Here is an 18,404-nt window from a genome sequence, read left to right as displayed (position 1 = left end):
ATTAAAAGCATTAGTTAGCAAATGTGTGTGTGAATTATTATATGCATGAGGTTGGTAAGCTTTACTTTCGAAGTAGTACGTGCATTTGAACACTAGCTAGCTAGTAGCGACAACCAGGCTAGCCAGGCAGCTGCAGCATAGTCACGGTCGCCAGGTAGACACATTGGTGCGGCTGGCTTCCGGGTTAAGCGTGCATTGTGTCAAGAAGCAGTGCGGTTTGGCGGGGTTGTGTTTCGGAGGACGCACGACTCTCGACCTTCACCTCTCCCGAGTCCGTACCCGAGTTGCAGCGATGGGAGAAGACTGTAACTACCAATTAGATATCACGAAATTGGGGAGAAAAAGGGGTACTAAAAATTAATAAGAAGAAAAGCATAAGGGTGTCTGGTACTGGTAAATACACTACATGGCCAAAAGTATGTGGACACCTGCTTGTCGAACATCTCGTTCCAAAATAATGGGCAATAATATGGAGTTGGTCCCCCCTTTGCTGCTATAACAGCCTCCACTCATCTGGAAAGGCTTTCCACTAGATGTTGGAACATTGCTGTGGGGACTTGCTTCCATTCAGCCACGAGCATTAGTGAGGTCGTGCACTGATGTTGGGCGATTTGGCCTGGCTCGCAGTTGGCGTTCCAATTCATCCCAAGGGTGTTCGACGAGGTTGAGGTCAGGGCTCTGTGCAGGCCAGTTAAGTTCTTCCACACCAGTCTCAACAAACCATTTCTGTAAGGACCTCGCTTTTTGCACGGGGGCATTGTCATGCTGAAACAGGAAAGGGCCTTCCCCAAACTGTTGCCACAAAGTTGGAAGCACAGAATTGTCTAGAATGTCATTGTATGCTGTAAGGTTAAGATTTCCCTTCCCTGGAACTAAGGGGCCTAGTCCGAACCATGAAAAACAGCCCCAGACCATTATTCCTCCTCCACCAAACTTTACAGTTGTCACTGCATTCGGGCAGGTAGACTTCTCCTGGCATCTGCCAAACCCAGATTCGTCCGTCGGACTGCCAGATAGTGAAGCGTGATTCATCACTCCAGAGAACGCGTTTCCACTGCTCCAATGGCGGCAAGCTTTACACCACTCCAGCCGATGCTTGGCATTGCTCATGGTGGTCTTAGGCTTGTGTGCGGCTGCTCGGCCATGGAAACCCATTTCATGAAGCTCCCGACAAACAGTCATTGTGCTGACATTGCTTCCAGAGGCAGTTTGCAACTCGGTAGTGAGTGTTGCAACCGAGGACAGACAATTTCTACACGCTACACACTTCAGCGGTCCCGTTCTGTGAGCTTGTGTGCCCTACCACTTTGTGGCTGAGCCGTTGTTGCTCCTAGACGTTTCCAATTCACAATAACAGCACTTACAGTTGACTGGGGCAGCTCTAGCAGGGCAGAAATTTGACGAACTGACTTGTTGGAAAGGTGTCATCCTATGACGGTGCCACATTGAAAGTCACTGAGCTCATCAGTACGGGCAATTCTACTGTTAATGTTTGTCTATGGAGATTGCATGGCTGTGTGCTCAATTTTATACACCTGTCAGCAACGGGTGTGGCTGAAATAGCCAAATCCATTAATTTGAAGGGGTGTCCACATGCTTTTGGCCATGTAGTGTATATGAGACCTTACCCAACTAGCACATTTGGCTCTCTGGAAGTTGTTGGAACTACGTTTTTGGTTTCCCATTGGTTCCGGGAACGAAGCCATATGTTTCCTGAGCGGTAAAACAGAACGTTTTTTTTTTACATTCTGAGAACAGATTTAAAAATTTCGCTTGTTCTGAGAAAATATGTTTATAGGTTGCAGGGAGGTTCTAAAAACGTTTTACTATGGTTCACTGCAAGTTTTCGTGGGAGGTTTTATTAACGTTCTGAGAACAGAAATGCTAGGTTATTTGAAGGTAATTAAGTAATGTTCTGAGAACATTCTCTAAATGTTGTGAATGTTTTGAATGAAATGTAAAGGTTATTTGGAGGTTTTTGAATAACTTCCTAAAAACTTAAACTGAATGTTACAATAAGACTTCTTGCTTAAGTAATCGTTTTGAGCTCCAAGCACAGAAGGAGACATGGAAATTCATTAAATTAGGCATTAATCATGCAAAGATGTTTATTTTTTATTGTGGCACGGAAACCGTGAGATTCAAACCTCTAATCTTCTGTTTTCTATCCATGGAGTTAGTCCACTGTGCCACCAGGATTGAGCTAGCATGGCAGTTTTTTTTTTACTTATACAAAGCTGTTAATTTTAATTTATTCAAACAGATCCCATTTCAAAGGAAACAAGCACTCATTAAGATCAAGTGTGGCCAATTAGTGGCCGCGGCCAACACAACTGAACACACTTAACAAGATGGAGGATAGAGAGAGTTGTATTGACGCTGAGAATGGAATGTACAGTGTTTTCAGAAAATATTAATACCCCTGGACTAATTCCACATTTTGTTGTGTTACGGCCTCAATTAAAAATGGATGAAATATATATTTTTCTCACCCATCTACACACCATACCCCATTATGACAAAGTGAAAACATGTTTATAAAAATGTTGCATTTTTTTGAAAATGATGCATATAAGTGTTCACACCCCTGAGTTATGTTAGAATCCCCTTTGGCAGCGATTACAGCTGTGAGTCTTTCTGTGTAAGTCTCTAAGAGCTTTGCACACCTGGATTGTACAATATTTGCACATTATTATTTTTGAAAAATCTTCAAGCTCTGTCAAGTTGGTTGTTGATTATTGCTAGACAGCCATTTTCAAGTCTTGCCATAGGTTTTCAAGCCGATTTAAGTCAAAACTGTAACTCGGCCACTCAGGAACATTCAACGTAGTTTTGGTAAGCAACTCCAGTGTATATTTGGCCTTGTGTTTTAAATTATTGTCCTGCTGAAAGGTGAATTTGGAAAGTAGACTGAACCAGGTTTTCCTCTAGGATTTTGCCTGTGCTTAGCTTTATTCCGTTTCATTTTATCCTAAAAAACTCCCTAGTCCTTGCCGATGACAAGCATACCTATAACATGATGCAAATACCATGCTTGAAAATGTGAAGAGTGGTACTCAGTGATGTGTTGTGTTGGATTTGCCCTAAACATAACACTTGGTATTCAGGACATAAAGTTAATTTCTTTGCCACATTTTTTGCAGTTTTACTTTAGTACCTTATTGCAAATAGGATGCATGTTTTGGAATATTTGTATTCTGTACAGGCTTCCTTCTTTTCACTCTGTCATTTAGGTTAGTACTGTAGAGTAACTACAATGTTGTTGATCCATCCTCAGTTTTCTCCTATCACAGACATTCAACTCTGTAACTGTTTTAAAGTCACCATTGGCCTCATGGTGAAATCCCTGAGCGGTTTCCTTCCTCTCAGGCAAGTGAGTTAGGAAGGATGCCTGTATCTTTGTAGTGACTGGGTGTATTGATACACCATCCAAAATGTAATTGATAACTTCACCATGCTCAAAGGGATATTCAATGTCAGCTTTTTTTACTACCAATAGCTGCCCTTAATTGCGAGGCAATAAAAAACCTCCCTGGTCTTTGTGGTTGAATCTGTGTTTGAAATTCACTACTCGACTGAGGGGCCATACATATAATTGTATGTGTGGGGTACACATTTTTTTATGTTAAACACTGTTATTGCACTCAGAGTGAGTCCATGCAACTTATTATGTGACTTGTTAAGCATATTTTTTACTCCAGAACTTATTTAGGCATGCCATAACAAAGAGGTTGAATACTTATTGACTCAAGACATTTCATTTTTTATTAATTTCAAAAAATTTCTAAAAACACAATTCCACTTTGACATTATGGGGTATTGTGTGTAGGCCAGTAACACAAAATCTCAATTTAAACCATTTTAAATTCAAGCTGTAACACAACAAAATGTGGAATAACTCAAGGGCTGTGAGTACCTTCTGAAGGTACTCACCTTCTTAGAACGATCTTTGAACATTACTAATGTTTTCTTGTGGCTTTTATGGAAATGTTTCTTAATGTTTAAATATAATTGTTAAAGTAATGAAATACCAAGAAAATAACTTTAAAGTTCCTTAAATGTGCTGAGAATGTTCCAAAGCCAAGAAACTACCCTGCACCATTCCCAGAATGTTGTGGGAAGGTTGTATGGAAAATAACCATATCACAACCACTCTCTCACCGAGCTCTAAGAAACATATGGTTCTCAGAATGTTATGTGCTAGCTGGGTATGTTCTGTTCTCACTGTATATTGTACTTCTTATGGGATCATTTCTTTGTGTAATATACATGTATATTAGACATCATTGTATGTTCTTACAGGGTTCTTATGTTACCCAGTTTCACTCACCTTCTCATTCCAGGCCCATAGTCCAATCCCCAGGAAGGCCACACCGAGCAACTGAAAGAGAACAGACAGACAATAAGTAACATTAATAATCACTTAACAAACCTCAGGGAGATAACCAAAGGGGGAAACCTCTCCCTCCTACACTCAAGTTCACCTTTGTTGAAATTCCTGGAGGATGTATTATCTTTCAATTTCACCTTTGACGCTTACAAAGGTTCCCTGCTGGGGCCTCAATGTTCTTCAGTTACATAAACACACAACTCACATTACTTCACTTTCGAGTACTAAATTGCATGTTTGTACAATTCAATTGCGTAATCTAAACAGGAGTCAAGGATCAACAAGCAGGAATGTACAATCCTCCTGAGGAGTTTCTTCACCCTTAATAAGTGGCCTACAATGTCTGCAAATAAAGAAATCATTGGTTTAATTTCTTGGCTGATTTTTACATTTGACATTTTGGTCATTTAGCAGACGCTCTTCTCAAGAGCGACTTACAATTAGTGCATTCATTTTAAGATACAGTGGGGAAAAAAAGTATTTAGTCAGCCACCAATTGTGCAAGTTCTCCCACTTAAAAAGATGAGAGAGGCCTGTAATTTTCATCATAGGTACACGTCAACTATGACAGACAAAATGAGAAAAAATAATCCAGAAAATCACATTGTAGGATTTTTAATGAATTTATTAGCAAATGATGGTGGAAAATAAGTATTTGGTCAATAACAAAAGTTTCTCAATACTTTGTTATATACCCTTTGTTGGCAATGACACAGGTCAAACGTTTTCTGTAAGTCTTCACAAGGTTTTCACACACTGTTTCTGGTATTTTGGCCCATTCCTCCATGCAGATCTCCTCTAGAGCAGTGATGTTTTGAGGCTGTCGCTGGGCAACACGGACTTTCAACTCCCTCCAAAGATTTTCTATGGGGTTGAGATCTGGAGACTGGCTAGGCCACTCCAGGACCTTGAAATGCTTCTTACGAAGCCACTCCTTCGTTGCCCGGGGCGGTGTGTATGGGATCATTGTCATGCTGAAAGACTCAGCCACGTTTCATCTTCAATGCCCTTGCTGATGGAAGGAGGTTTTCACTCAAAATCTCACGATACATGGCCCCATTCATTCTTTCCTTTACACGGATCAGTCGTCCTGGTCCCTTTGCAGAAAAACAGCCCCAAAGCATGATGTTTCCACCCCCATGCTTCACAGTAGGTATGGTGTTCTTTGGATGCAACTCAGCATTCTTTGTCCTCCAAACATGACGAGTTGAGTTTTTACCAAAAAGTTATATTTTGGTTTCATCTGACCATATGACATTCTCCCAATCCTCTTCTGGATCATCCAAATGCACTTCAGACGGGCCTGGACATGTACTGGCTTAAGCAGGGGGACACGTCTTGCACTGCAGGATTTGAGTCCCTGGCGGCGTAGTGTGTTACTGATGGTAGGCTTTGTTACTTTGGTCCCAGCTCTCTGCAGGTCATTCACTAGGTCCCCCCGTGTGGTTCTGGGATTTTGCTCACCGTTCTTGTGATCATTTTGACCCCACGGGTGAGATCTTGCGTGGAGCCCCAGATCGAGGGAGATTATCAGTGGTCTTGTATGTCTTCCATTTCCTAATAATTGCTCCCACAGTTGATTTCTTCAAACCAAGCTGCTTACCTATTGCAGATTCAGTCTTCCCAGCCTGGTGCAGGTCTACAATTTTGTTTCTGGTGTCCTTTGACAGCTCTTTTGGTCTTGGCCATAGTGGAGTTTGGAGTGTGACTGTTTGAGGTTGTGGACAGGTGTATTTTATACTGATAACAAGTTCAAACAGGTGCCATTAATACAGGTAACGAGTGGAGGACAGAGGAGCCTCTTAAAGAAGAAGTTACAGGTCTGTGAGAGCCAGAAATCTTGCTTGTTTGTAGGTGACCAAATACTTATTTTCCACCATAATTTGCAAATAAATTCATTAAAAATCCTACGATGTGATTTTCTGGATTTTTTTTCCTCAATTTGTCTGTCATAGTTGACGTGTACCTTTGATGAAAATTACAGGCATCTCTCATCTTTTTAAGTGGGAGAACTTGCACAATTGGTGGCTGACTAAATACTTTTTTTCCCCACTGTAGCTAGTTGAGACAACAACACATCACAATTGTATCAAGTACATCTGACACGATTGGGGGATGTAGGGGGAGCTGTGATAGTTATTTAAGAAACTCTTCAGAGAGGTAGGGTTTCAGGCGTTTTCGAAAGATGGGCAGGGATTCCGCTGTCCTGACTTTAGGGGGAAGCTTGTTCCTCCATTGGGGTGTCAGAACAGAGAAGAGCTTTGACTGGGCTGAGCGGGAGCTGCCCTCCCGTAGGGGTGGGACGGCCAAAGGGACCAGCAGTGGCGGAAAGGAATGCTCGGGTTGGGATGTAGGGTTTGAGCATAGCCTGAAGGTAAGGAGGGGCGGTTCCTCTTGATGCTCCATAGGCAAGCGCCAGGGTCTTGAAGATGATGTGAGCTTCGACTGGATGCCAATGGATGGTTGGAGGAGCGGGGTGACAATGGAGAACTTAGGAAGGTTGAAAACCAGGCAGGCTGCGGCATTCTGGATAAGTTGCAGAGGTTTAATGGCATAAGCGGGGAGCACAGCCAACAGACAGTTGCAGTAGTCTAGACGGGAGATGACAAGTGCCTGGATTAAGACCTGCGCCGTTTCCAACAGAGATGTGTGGCTACATGAGCTGAGCTGTAAAGAGGAGCTGGACACCTTCTTTCGATGATGGCAGGGACCCCACTGGGCAAAAACTTGTTGAATCAACGTTGTTTCCAAATCATTTCAACAAAAACATTCAATGTAATAATATTTTTTTCACCCAACTTTTAACCTAAATCCAATGACATTGTGAATTATTTTGTTGATTTCATGTTGAATTCACACAAGTTGACAACTCAACTAAATGTAAATCAAAACTAGACGTTGAACTGACGTCTGTATCCATTGGGGCAGAATGAGCAGTCCTATTTATCCTGATGGCCTGAACACCCCAAGGGCTTGGATCAATAGGCTGTACTATCACAAGAAACAGCTAAGCCTCGCCAGCTGGGGGCTTCACACTGTCAAGAAACACATACACGCCACACACACACACACACATTCAGACATGCAAACATTCATGCAAGTCACAAATGGAGTGATATACATGCATGCCTATACACAGAAATGTGGGAGCTTGATGTTCTCATACAAACACAGAAACCCCAGCTGTAACTCAAACATACGTCCCAGTTAAAGCAACCCTTTCCCAGCTCTGTTACCGACTACATACGTCCCAGTTAAAGCAACCCTTTCCCAGCTCTGTTACCGACTACATACGTCCCAGTTAAAGCAACCCTTTCCCAGCTCTGTTACCGACTACATACGTCCCAGTTAAAGCAACCCTTTCCCAGCTCTGTTACCGACTACATACGTCCCAGTTAAAGCAACCCTTTCCCAGCTCTGTTACCGACTACATACGTCCCAGTTAAAGCAACCCTTTCCCAGCTCTGTTACCGACTACATACGTCCCAGTTAAAGCAACCCTTTCCCAGCTCTGTTACCGACTACATACGTCCCAGTTAAAGCAACCCTTTCCCAGCTCTGTTACCGACTACATACGTCCCAGTTAAAGCAACCCTTTCCCAGCTCTGTTACCGACTACATACGTCCCAGTTAAAGCAACCCTTTCCCAGCTCTGTTACCGACTACATACGTCCCAGTTAAAGCAACCCTTTCCCAGCTCTGTTACCGACTACAAGTAGGCCCTAATATTTGTGTTTGTAAACTGAGGGGTTTTGCAAATGTAACTAAAGACAATAAGGGTGGTTTTGGGTAACCTGGTCCCAGATCTGTTTGTACTCTTGCCAACTCCATTTCAGTCATTGTCCTGCCAAAAAGGATAGCACAAACAGACTAGGTTTTGGGGGACAATTACATCAATGTCCAGAAAAAAATGCTAGGTGATTCCTAAGAACAACCTAGTTACTAAGTTCCTTCTCCTCGACTACGAGCCTTCTCCTTAAGGCATCAGTTATCGTGACGTCAGAGAGGACATTGACCTGTCACTCATCTCAGCATGGCTCATGGTCACATACAGCCCTGCATGACATCACACCAAACATGCCACTGTAATAGCTGACCCTGACAATGTCACTGTAACAGAGTGGGAGGCAGAATAAGCTGTCACACCCCCCCAATCAGTATTATCATTACTGTAGAATTACAGTCATTGTTTTGATTTCATGACAGACAATGGAGTTAAAAGTGAGAATAGAAAGTAAGCTGTATTTTCACAATAACAGCACTTACAGTTGACCGGGGCAGCTCAAATCAAAATATTTTTGACAGCTTTGCACACTCTTGGCATTCTCTCAACAAGCTTCATGAGGTAGTCACCTGGAATGCATTTCAATTAATAGGTGTGCCTTCTTAAAAGTTAATTTGTGGAATTTTTTCCTTCTTAATGTGTTTGAGCCAATTAGTTGTGTTGTGACAAGGTAGGGGGGTATACAGAAGATAGCCCTATTTGGTAAAAGACTGTCCATATTATGGCAAGAACAGCTCAAAAAAAGCAAAGAGAAATGACAGTCCATCATTACTTTAAGACATGAAGGTCAGTCAATAAGGAACATTTCAAGAACTATGAAAGTTTTGTCAAGTGCAGTCGCAAAAACAATCAAGCGCTATGATGAATCTGGCTCTCATGAGGACTGCCACAGGTACGGAAGACTCAGAGTTACCTCTGCTGCAGAGTTACCAGCCTCAGAAATTGCAGCCCAAATAAATGCTTCACAGAGTTCAAGTAACAGACACATCTCAACATCAACTGTTCAGAGGAAACTGTGTGAATCAGGCCTTCATTGCTGCAAAGAAACCGCTACTAAAGGACATCAATAATAAGAAGAGACATGCTTGGGCCAAGAAACACGAGCAAAGGCCATTAGACAAGTGGAAATTTGTCCTTTGGTCTGGAGTCCAAATTGGAGATTTTTGGTTCCAACCACTGTGTCTTTGTGAGACGCGTGTGGTTGAACGGATGATCGCCGCATGTGTATTTCCCACCGTAAAGCATGGAGGAGGAGGTGTTATGGTGTGGGGGTGCTTTGCTGGTGACACTGTCTGTGATTTATTTAGAATTCAAGGCACACTTAACCAGCATGGCTACCACAGCATTCTGCAGCGATACGCCATCCCATCTGGTTTGTGCTTAGTGGGACTATCATTTGTTTTTCAACAGGACAATGACCCAACACACCTCCAGATGACCTGGCCTCCACAATCCCCCAACCTCATCCAAATTGAGATGGTTTGGGATGAGTCGGACCGCAGAGTGAAGGAAAAGCAGCCAACAAGTTCTCAGCATAGATGGCAACTCCTTCAAGACTGTTGGAAAAGCATTCCATGTGAAGCTGGTTGAGAGAATGCCAAGAGCGTGCAAAGCTGTCATCAAGGCAAAGGGTGGCTACGTAAAGAATCTCAAATATAAAATATATTTTGATTTGTTTAACACTTTTTTGGTTACTACATGATTCCATGTGTGTTATTTAATAGTTTTGATGTCTTCACTATTATTCTACAATGTAGAAAATAGTAAAAAATAAAGAAAAACCCTTGAATGAGTAGTTGTTCTAAAACTTTTGACCGGTAGTGTATTTGATAGAATTAATTTGAGAATGATTTTTTTTATGTTAATCAATGAATTGAATTTATAAGTGTGTGTGTGTTCCCTGGCACAGTGTTTGAGATCATGCTGGTGTACCTGGAGAAGGGGGACTGGCAGGAGGCCTTCTTCACTGTCCTGGGCCAGGAGGGCACAGCTACCGAAGACAAGGAGGAAGAGGAGGAGTAGGAGGAGGATTCTGACAGAGACTCAGACACAGCAGAGACAGTCACACAGAACACAACGGGCAACAGACAGGACCAACAGGAGAAAGGACAGAGAGGACAAGACATACTGCAGTTGGAAGAGGCCCCTAAAGCGCAGAGTGCAGCATAGCTGTGTCCTAAAACAAATTGTTATTGGTTGCAAAATGGTTGATTTTAGTGAGTTTTGTATTTTTTGATTACATAATTATAGAACGTGTTTAGTCAGTGTTTTGTTGATTTCAGCTTTATTTAATAGAATATATTTTACTTTGAGTGCTTCTATAAAATGAACAAGTCGTACACATCTGCAGTTCTATGTTATACCTTTTGACCTGTTATTGGTGCTCTGGAGCAAGCCTTGAATTGCGTTTCATTAAAATGTTTTTAAAACATTACTTACACAGCAGACTGGTATTACTAGAATACAATTGTCTCCGTATGTCAAAATTTATATTACTGTTACACAGTAATAGAAATGAAATTAGCTGGTAATTCAGCCATGCACTCGAGCAAGCTTCGGTTACATTTTCTAATTCTACTGGAGAATCACTGCTCTGGTAGGATACAGTAGGGCCTACTTCCCTCTTGTGGCCAAGGAAAGATAATACACCTAAAATAATCTGCTTAAAACCGGAAGTTTCAGACGCCATGGAAACACATGACGCTGACTAGTGCTGCTAAATTAGCAGCTAGCTAGCGTCAAACGAATACCTAGCTACTGGTTAAATTAATGTATCGGAACGCAATGAAAGTGGTAGTTGAATTACAGCTTAGGGCGGTAAGACATTTTTGTTAATTCAACCAGTAAGCTACCTGCTTCCCAGGCAGTAGTTTACTTGTGGAGCGTCGTGTACAGTGGTGCATATAAATTGGCTATCTTGAGACTAAACTAAACTGTCTCTGTTCCAACACCTGCATATCTAGCTAACGTTAGATTGTAAGCTTTCATGCAAGATATACATAACAGTAATGACATTCGGTGATATACTTGTGGGATTCACCCACAGTGTTTGATTTTGCCAGACTATATAATTTTGTGTAGCCTTGAGTGGACTGGTACTACTGCCTCTGCTATGAGGCCAGGGCTTTTATGGCACAGATGGTGGTCATCATCATTGGAGAATTGTTGGTTCAAGCCCCAATTTGGATCTTCCTTTTCAATTGCTACATTAGAAATGGTGAACATGTATCCTAAATGTTTGCAAAGCCGGTGTTGTTCATCATGACACCATAACCAGTTATTCATTACATTTCAGGTATCATGCCCTGGTGTGCATTTGCCAGCCAAGGATGACATCTACCTCAGTGTGTGCTTCATGAGCCAATACTGCAAGTCGGAGTGTCTCCCCCCTGTCTTCCCTCTCCTGTTTCGAGAGAAGATGAGATTTGAGAAAGTGGGTTAATGTGACACGTCTCTTCCTGATGATTCTAAACCAAGGGTGGCCTACCCCCTCTCCTGACGAGCTATCAGGAGTGCAGTCTTTTGTTCTAGCCCAGCTCTTGCACAGTATATACTAACCAGCTTTTCATCAGGGGCTTGTTTGTTGACTCAGGTGGGTTTGAGCAGGGCTAGAACAAAAGCCTGTATGCCCTGTAGCGCTCTTGGATGCCAGGAGGTTGGCACCATGCAGCGGTTCTATAAACTAGTAACAGATCAATTCTAAAATGGGAATGAACAAGATTTTCTAAATAAGATTTGTTCAGTTTCTGTTCCCATTCAGGTGTTCCACTATGCTGTTGACCCAGGAGATGTTGCAGAGATGCTGGAATGTAAGTTCTATTTTATATACCTGTAGGCCAGTGGAGGCTGGTGTGGGAGAGCTATAGGAGGACGGGCTCATTGTAATGGCTGGAATGGAATAGTATCAAACATATGGAAACCAAACGTTTCACTCCGTTCCATTAATTCCATTCCAGCCATTACAATGAGCCTGTCCTCCTATAGCTCCTCCCACCAGCCTCCTCTGTTGTAGGTCTATTTGATTAATTTTGCTACTACAATGTTAGATATTGTATGCTCATGTTCACCTACTGTGTGTTTGCTTATTTTTCCTCCCAGGCGAAACGGTCAAAGTTGAATTGGTACAGTTGATCCCCCCAGGTGCAGTAATCTTCAAAATGTTTAGAAATGACTTTGGTCCAAGTTTGTAAGCTAAGTGTTTAACTTTAACATGATACAGACACATTGTTGTCTAATACAGTGGTTCCCCACCCCAGTCCTCGAGTACCCGCAACAAGTTGATTCAACTTGTCAACTAATCAGCAGGCCTTCAATGAGTTGAATCGGGTGTTTTTCTGTCTGGGGCTACAACAAAAATTGGTGCGGTTCGGGGTACTTGAGGACTGGAGTTGGGAACCACTGGCCTAATACACCATAAGCAAGTTGATCATATCATAATATGCCATGTAGCAGCTGCTTTTATCCAAAGCAACTTGCAGTACAGTGAGCGAATACATTTTAGTGTATTTGACCCCAGCAATAAATTAACCCATGACCTTTGTTCTTACTAACTAACTGAGCCAGACAGGACTGCAATGATTGACCTCTGTGTGCTTTGCTGCAGTGGGGGAGGCCCTGGCCTGCTTTGAGGAGGACTCCAGACGCTTCCTATTCCCAGAGCCCAAACTGGTTCCTTCCTTCTCTGGAGTGGACAGAGAGGTTCTCATGACACGCTCCATTTGCTTCCCTGTAAGTAGGAGAGAGCTTACACCATCACTATGGAGATCTAGGCTATAGTCCTGCTACAGTGAGATGTGTGAGACAGGGATGTTTCACTGGACACTGATTGATAGGTCCGATTAGGACAGTACAGAGGCAGCATACCTGCACAGAGAGGATACAATTTACCTTGATGCATTAAGCTGCTCTTCTAACTAGTGGATTGGGCCAGTATCAATTCAAATCATCCAATTTCTCTCATAATCCCCAGGGCATTGCTCCAAGGTTAGAGTTCTCCACCAGAACAACCATCAGTGAGTGCTCTGCGAATGCCAGGGTCAACAGCACCCATCTCAGCTCTCCGATGGTAATGTTTTCACTTTACATCATTAGCACTCTCCATAGACTTCCACTTAATGTTACGGTTCAAGGTTTCTCTATTCCAGGGAACCCATCTTTTTGTGCTTTCGTGACAACTCCTACAGTCACAATGCTGATATGGGACCAGGCTAACCCATTGTAGGCCATTGTGCAGGACTTTATTTCAACCACTTATTCCCATTGGACCAAGTGCCAAGATTGAGAAACACTGAGCATATCGAATAATACTTTGCTCATTTGTTCACAGAGGACAGTGGTGCCAAAGAAACGCACTAAAAGGTCCCGAAAGGGGCATCGGGGAGGAGATTGGGACGGTGCCCGGCGGGCACCAGTGATGCCCAGATCACGCTCCCTCTCCCCGTACAAAGCCAGCCAGATGGACAGTTGTCATGGAAACATGGGGCGGCTGGCACAGCTCAGTTTGGGTTCCAGTTGGGATATAGATGAGGAGTTTTTACCCCATCATGTAAGTATATTTTACTGGTGCTGGTGTGAGCTGTCATGATGACAAATGACAGTATGACATCTGCTATATCATGCCAGTGAGTCAGCAACAAATTCATACATAGATATTGATGTGTGTTCATGTTATATTCTTTTTTGTGTTTGCTTGTGTGTGTGTGTGTGTGTGCGTGCCCATGCGTGTATGTTTGTGTGCGTGGGTGTGTGTGTGCGTGTTTGTGTGTGTGTGCATTAATGTATGGTATTACAGACAGCAGGTGGCAGAGAATAGCTCACTGTTATTTGTAGTGTGGAATATTCCCAGGTGTGGTTTTATCCTCGACCCACCCAGTCATGTAGCAATGATTTCCTGTACTGGACATAACACTCTTTTATTGAGATGATTACATTCACATTCAGTGGTGCAGCTTTGTTGAAAAAGGAAATAGGACATTGAACTCAACTCATCAATCCATCCACCTTTGGACACTAGCGCCAAATAAAACCAACCATTCATTCCGTTTGGAAAATGATAGGATCATTTCAGACTTTGGACTCCCAACTGAATCAAACAGTTGTTATTGTTTTTTACCCCTGCTTTGCTCTATTCTTCTCCTCCTGTCCTTAGAAAAGCGACCCCTGGCTTGGGACTGGCAACTCCCCCACACCCCACCTCTCCCCTGTCATGGCCAGACCCACCCTGAACAACGGCTCCTCTCCTCGTCTCCCGCGGTCCCCATCCTCTGACACAGACAATCTCCTGGACTACCCCCCAGGTCCAAGCCAACGATGTTCCCTGGCTAACATAGGGGGGTCCCCTACACCCAGACCTTCCATGCTTTGGCGCTCCTACAGGGAAAGCTCAAGACAAAATGGGTATGTCGAGCTTACTTGACATATTTTGATGTAAGCTCTTGGCTCCTACAAGGAGCGTAATGCCATTGACAAATGTCCTCCATCTCACTTGGTCCAGGGAAAGTATTTTACAGATGGCACCAGTTGAGGCCAGGCCTGACCTTATCCTGATCCTCTTGTCTATTTCTATGACCAGGTCACACCCCAGCTCCCAGGGCATGTGGGAGGAGGTCCAACACCGCGTCCGAGGACTCCTTACCACCCCTAGAGCAGTGCACAGACTCACCCATGTGAGTAAAACACATGTCACATTCATCTGCAGTGGGTGCATTGGAAACAGCAATCACACCAGCAATTGAGCCCAATTTAACCTTGACAAGATTGAACAGTAACTTAAATTGACCAGTTACTACAGCTTCGTTGAGCTTGCCTGGCACAATGGCAGCAATAGAATAGTTGTAAAATGGCAAACCCCGCCCAGCTGGTACTCCAGGCAGGCTAGAACGAACACTAAAAGTATAGCCTAGTATTTGAACCCAGCTCTGCAGTCAAGCCTGATCCCTACACTTTGTTTGGAAGCTAATGTTTTGACAATGTTATAACTTGCCTCATCCTCGGCTCGCATCACCCTCATTTCAAGAATAATTTCAAGTGTTAGTAATTCCCTAAAAGTTTTGTAAAGCGTCTGGCTGCCGCAGAGCTATGAATGGGTAGGAGAATACACCAGATAGAAATGGGAACTGGAACTCCAGCAGAATGACCGAAATCAATTTAGTCATATGCAGACTCCACCGCTCTCTCGCTCTCTCCTTCCTCACCCTCTCCTTTTCTCTCCCCTTTCCTCTTTGCTTGCCCTCTATCGCTCTCCTTTCTCCATTCTCTTTGGCTATAGTGTGATGTAGAAGCCCAGGTCTGTTTTTGTACAGTCTTGCCAACCGCTCGTCCCTTATTGTTAATGACAAGGTACTGTAACATAAACAGATATATTATTTGTGTTTTTATATGTGAGATTAAGCTAGTAATGTGGTGTGTATTTGTGAGAAATCAGTGCTAATGTATTGGTCGGTTCTCAGGGGGCCACAGACTCCGAGATAGACGAGGTGCTAGCCCGGAGGTCCATCTCCCCTAACCCATGCCCACCCTAGGGAGTCAGTGGGGAACAGCCTGGGAAGGTAAGAGGGAATAGTCAGATAGCCTCGCTGCACTGGCGTGTCACACTGTATTCAAACAAGCCTAAGTCTCTTCTTCTTTCCATGAATTACCATGACAGTATTGTATCACAATTATGATAACACAGTATGATCTCTACCTGCCCTTAAATCAGCAAGTCCAATTAATAATTGCCATTGATCTGCATCGGGCCCCCTGTAGCTCAGTTGGTAGAGCATGGCGTTTGCAACGACAGGGTTGCGGGTTCGATTCCCACGGGGAGCCAGTATGAAAAATGTATGCACTCACTAGCTGTAAGTCGCTCTGGATAAGAGCGTCTGCTAAATGACTAAAATGTAAATGTATTGATCAATATTTGAATACCTTTACATCTCTGTATTGAATGACAGTAGAAGGACCGTCTAGAAATATTTCAATCAGTGCAATAAATAGCTCAATCAAAGTTGGCGTTCCAGGGATTTTGATTGGATTTTCCTGCGTTATTTCCAGGGGTGGCGTTCAATCAACAACAGCTTTATCTTCTATACATCCGGTGAAGAAGCCAAAGTGTCCAGTTCATTTCGGCATTGATTTCATACGATAATAATGTCATAATTCACTCTGTGTGTGTTACGATTCGATGAAATGAAGTGTTAAGGGATACACTGGGCTATTGAAGAGAAGTGATTACCAGAATTGAAAAGCATCTCATTATATTAACTCTAATCTTTTAGGCATTTATTTATGGTATTGACTTGACGCAGAAACCATAGAAATGCATATCATTATAGTTGTGCTCTGTGGACATGGTCATTTTGTGTGAATAAAAAGTTGTGTGTTATCTAATAAAAAAAACATGAATTTCTCAGCCTCATCATGTACAGTATTTGAATCTATAAGCTATGGTACATTAACATCATATTGTTACTCTCGGGTGTGTTCAAAAGAGTGAAACCTTCACAACGTTGCGGATAGAACTGTAACATTTAGAGCAGACTGGATTGCCTATTCTCCATGACAAAGAAGAATATCTGCTCAACACAATCTATTTCTATCTGAACATTAAGTCATTTCGCACCTTCCTGAATGAGCCCCTGGCTTCTAGCCAGCAGACGGGCTGACTTTGTGGAGTCCTCAGGTGCATCAGTGGAAAGACAATAGGAATTATGGGTAGGGCGATAGCATGTCTCAGGGGAAATAGCCGTCCAGCTGATTATATATTACTAAATTGACTGGCTGCTTCAGGAACATTCTGTTCCATCACTGTACCTTTCTAAGCTATGATAGTTATATAACTAGACTAGAGGATCTGAAACCACAACCTGTGGTATAATAATACAGTGACTGCAGTATTTCAAATGGTGTGCTAAGGCATTCTTGTAGATAAAAACAAGGTTGTACAGTAACTAAAGTATGCACATCCAATGGTCAGGTGCTGGACAGGAAGAAACAAGTAAATGAAAGCCGTAATGTCCACAACTCTGTAATTCTCCATTCTTTAAAAGAGAAACGCCCAAGTTATATTTTTCTTTACTAGCTTGCAGTGAGATACATCTAGTACATGTTGATTCATATACTGAAGTGATTTGTGGACTGTACACACTTTAGCCATTGATTGTTGTTGATCTCATCATAATGTGCTTTCGAAATGTACAGAAGAACCTGATTCACAAGCTTTATTTTGAGCCACATCGGATCAATTAAATGTTAGTTACATCGCCCTTGACTTGCTTTCCTATACTTAATATCTCACCAACTTGTGGCAGTTTCAATAATCCCATGCCTCAAGGATGAAAAAATTTAATAAATTGAGATGGAGGTTATTATAGTTTTTTAAAATTACGTTAAGGCTCAGGAAGGATATCTCTAAAGTAAGGCTACACAAAATCATTCATTTGTTGGACCACACAAAGTTATTACAGAATACATTTTATGAGCTGTTTGGAAGGCTTTGTATCTAACTAAGGTTTCATGGTTGAGGTTGGAATTGTACTAACTGCATTCAATTGAATTCCTGGATTCTACTGCTGGGTCTTCCAAAACATTGCCTCAGAGGCCCCACAGTTATTTGTTTCTCTGACAAACAAACATTAAGCTTTTATAGTTAGCGTTCGCTATCAGAAAGCCTTTATTGTCAAGATAATCCTTATTAAATCCTTAAGTCAGCCATCCTCTTTAGCAATTCATTATGAAAATATTTCCAAATATTTCACAGTATTCAAAACTCAAAAACCTCATTGTTGTGCCCATCAACTCTACTTTCTTACTGAAGTCCATTGGTCACTTGAAAAATATATACAGCAAGTCTATGTTCATTACAAGTTTTCCACTGTATTTCTTTGTAATATTGCTTCATGCAATTAAAATATAAACATGGATGAATGATATAAAGTTAAGATGTTTGGCACATATTGTAAAGCTTAAGAACATTCACTTTCACCAACAGGGGACACACAAAACTGTCAATAATTTTATGGGTTGGGGTTATCTTTGTATGCATTTCTTTGAATGTATTTTGTACCCCCCCCCCCCCAGATTTTTTTTGGGAAAAAACTAAATAAAAACTTTGTCACAAAAATAAAGAATTTAGATAAAAATGAACACATTTGAAAAGAGTAAACATCTTCTGAAGGACAAACAAAGTGGAACACTGTAGTTTATAAAGGTCTGTTTGAATCTTTGCAATATACAGTGTATTGAACGTCA

At 42.2% G+C, this 18,404-nt stretch overlaps 1 protein-coding gene across 2 annotated transcripts; it reads left to right on the top strand.

The window, feature by feature from the left end:
* Positions 1-10,868: 10,868 nt before the first annotated feature.
* Positions 10,869-16,780, top strand: spata6l (spermatogenesis associated 6-like). Of its 2 annotated transcripts, none has more exons than XM_041882500.2 (11): positions 10,869-10,991; positions 11,470-11,607; positions 11,935-11,983; positions 12,273-12,314; positions 12,778-12,902; positions 13,144-13,239; positions 13,501-13,719; positions 14,323-14,570; positions 14,746-14,839; positions 15,623-15,721; positions 16,209-16,780. In XM_041882500.2, exons 1-10 carry the CDS (start codon positions 10,944-10,946, stop codon positions 15,692-15,694), a joined length of 1,131 nt encoding a protein of 376 aa, XP_041738434.1. In that variant the 5' UTR covers positions 10,869-10,943; the 3' UTR covers positions 15,695-15,721; positions 16,209-16,780. The 2 variants fall into 2 exon arrangements, with proteins under 2 accessions (XP_041738434.1, XP_041738435.1); XM_041882501.2 differs by lacking the exon at positions 16,209-16,780 and adding an exon at positions 15,921-15,950.
* Positions 16,781-18,404: the final 1,624 nt, after the last annotated feature.

Source organism: Coregonus clupeaformis, chromosome 8, assembly GCF_020615455.1.
Source record: "Coregonus clupeaformis isolate EN_2021a chromosome 8, ASM2061545v1, whole genome shotgun sequence".
NCBI classification, from domain to species: Eukaryota; Metazoa; Chordata; class Actinopteri; order Salmoniformes; family Salmonidae; genus Coregonus; species Coregonus clupeaformis.
Note: the sequence above shows the minus strand (reverse complement) of the source record. Positions and strands in the feature narration are given on the sequence as shown.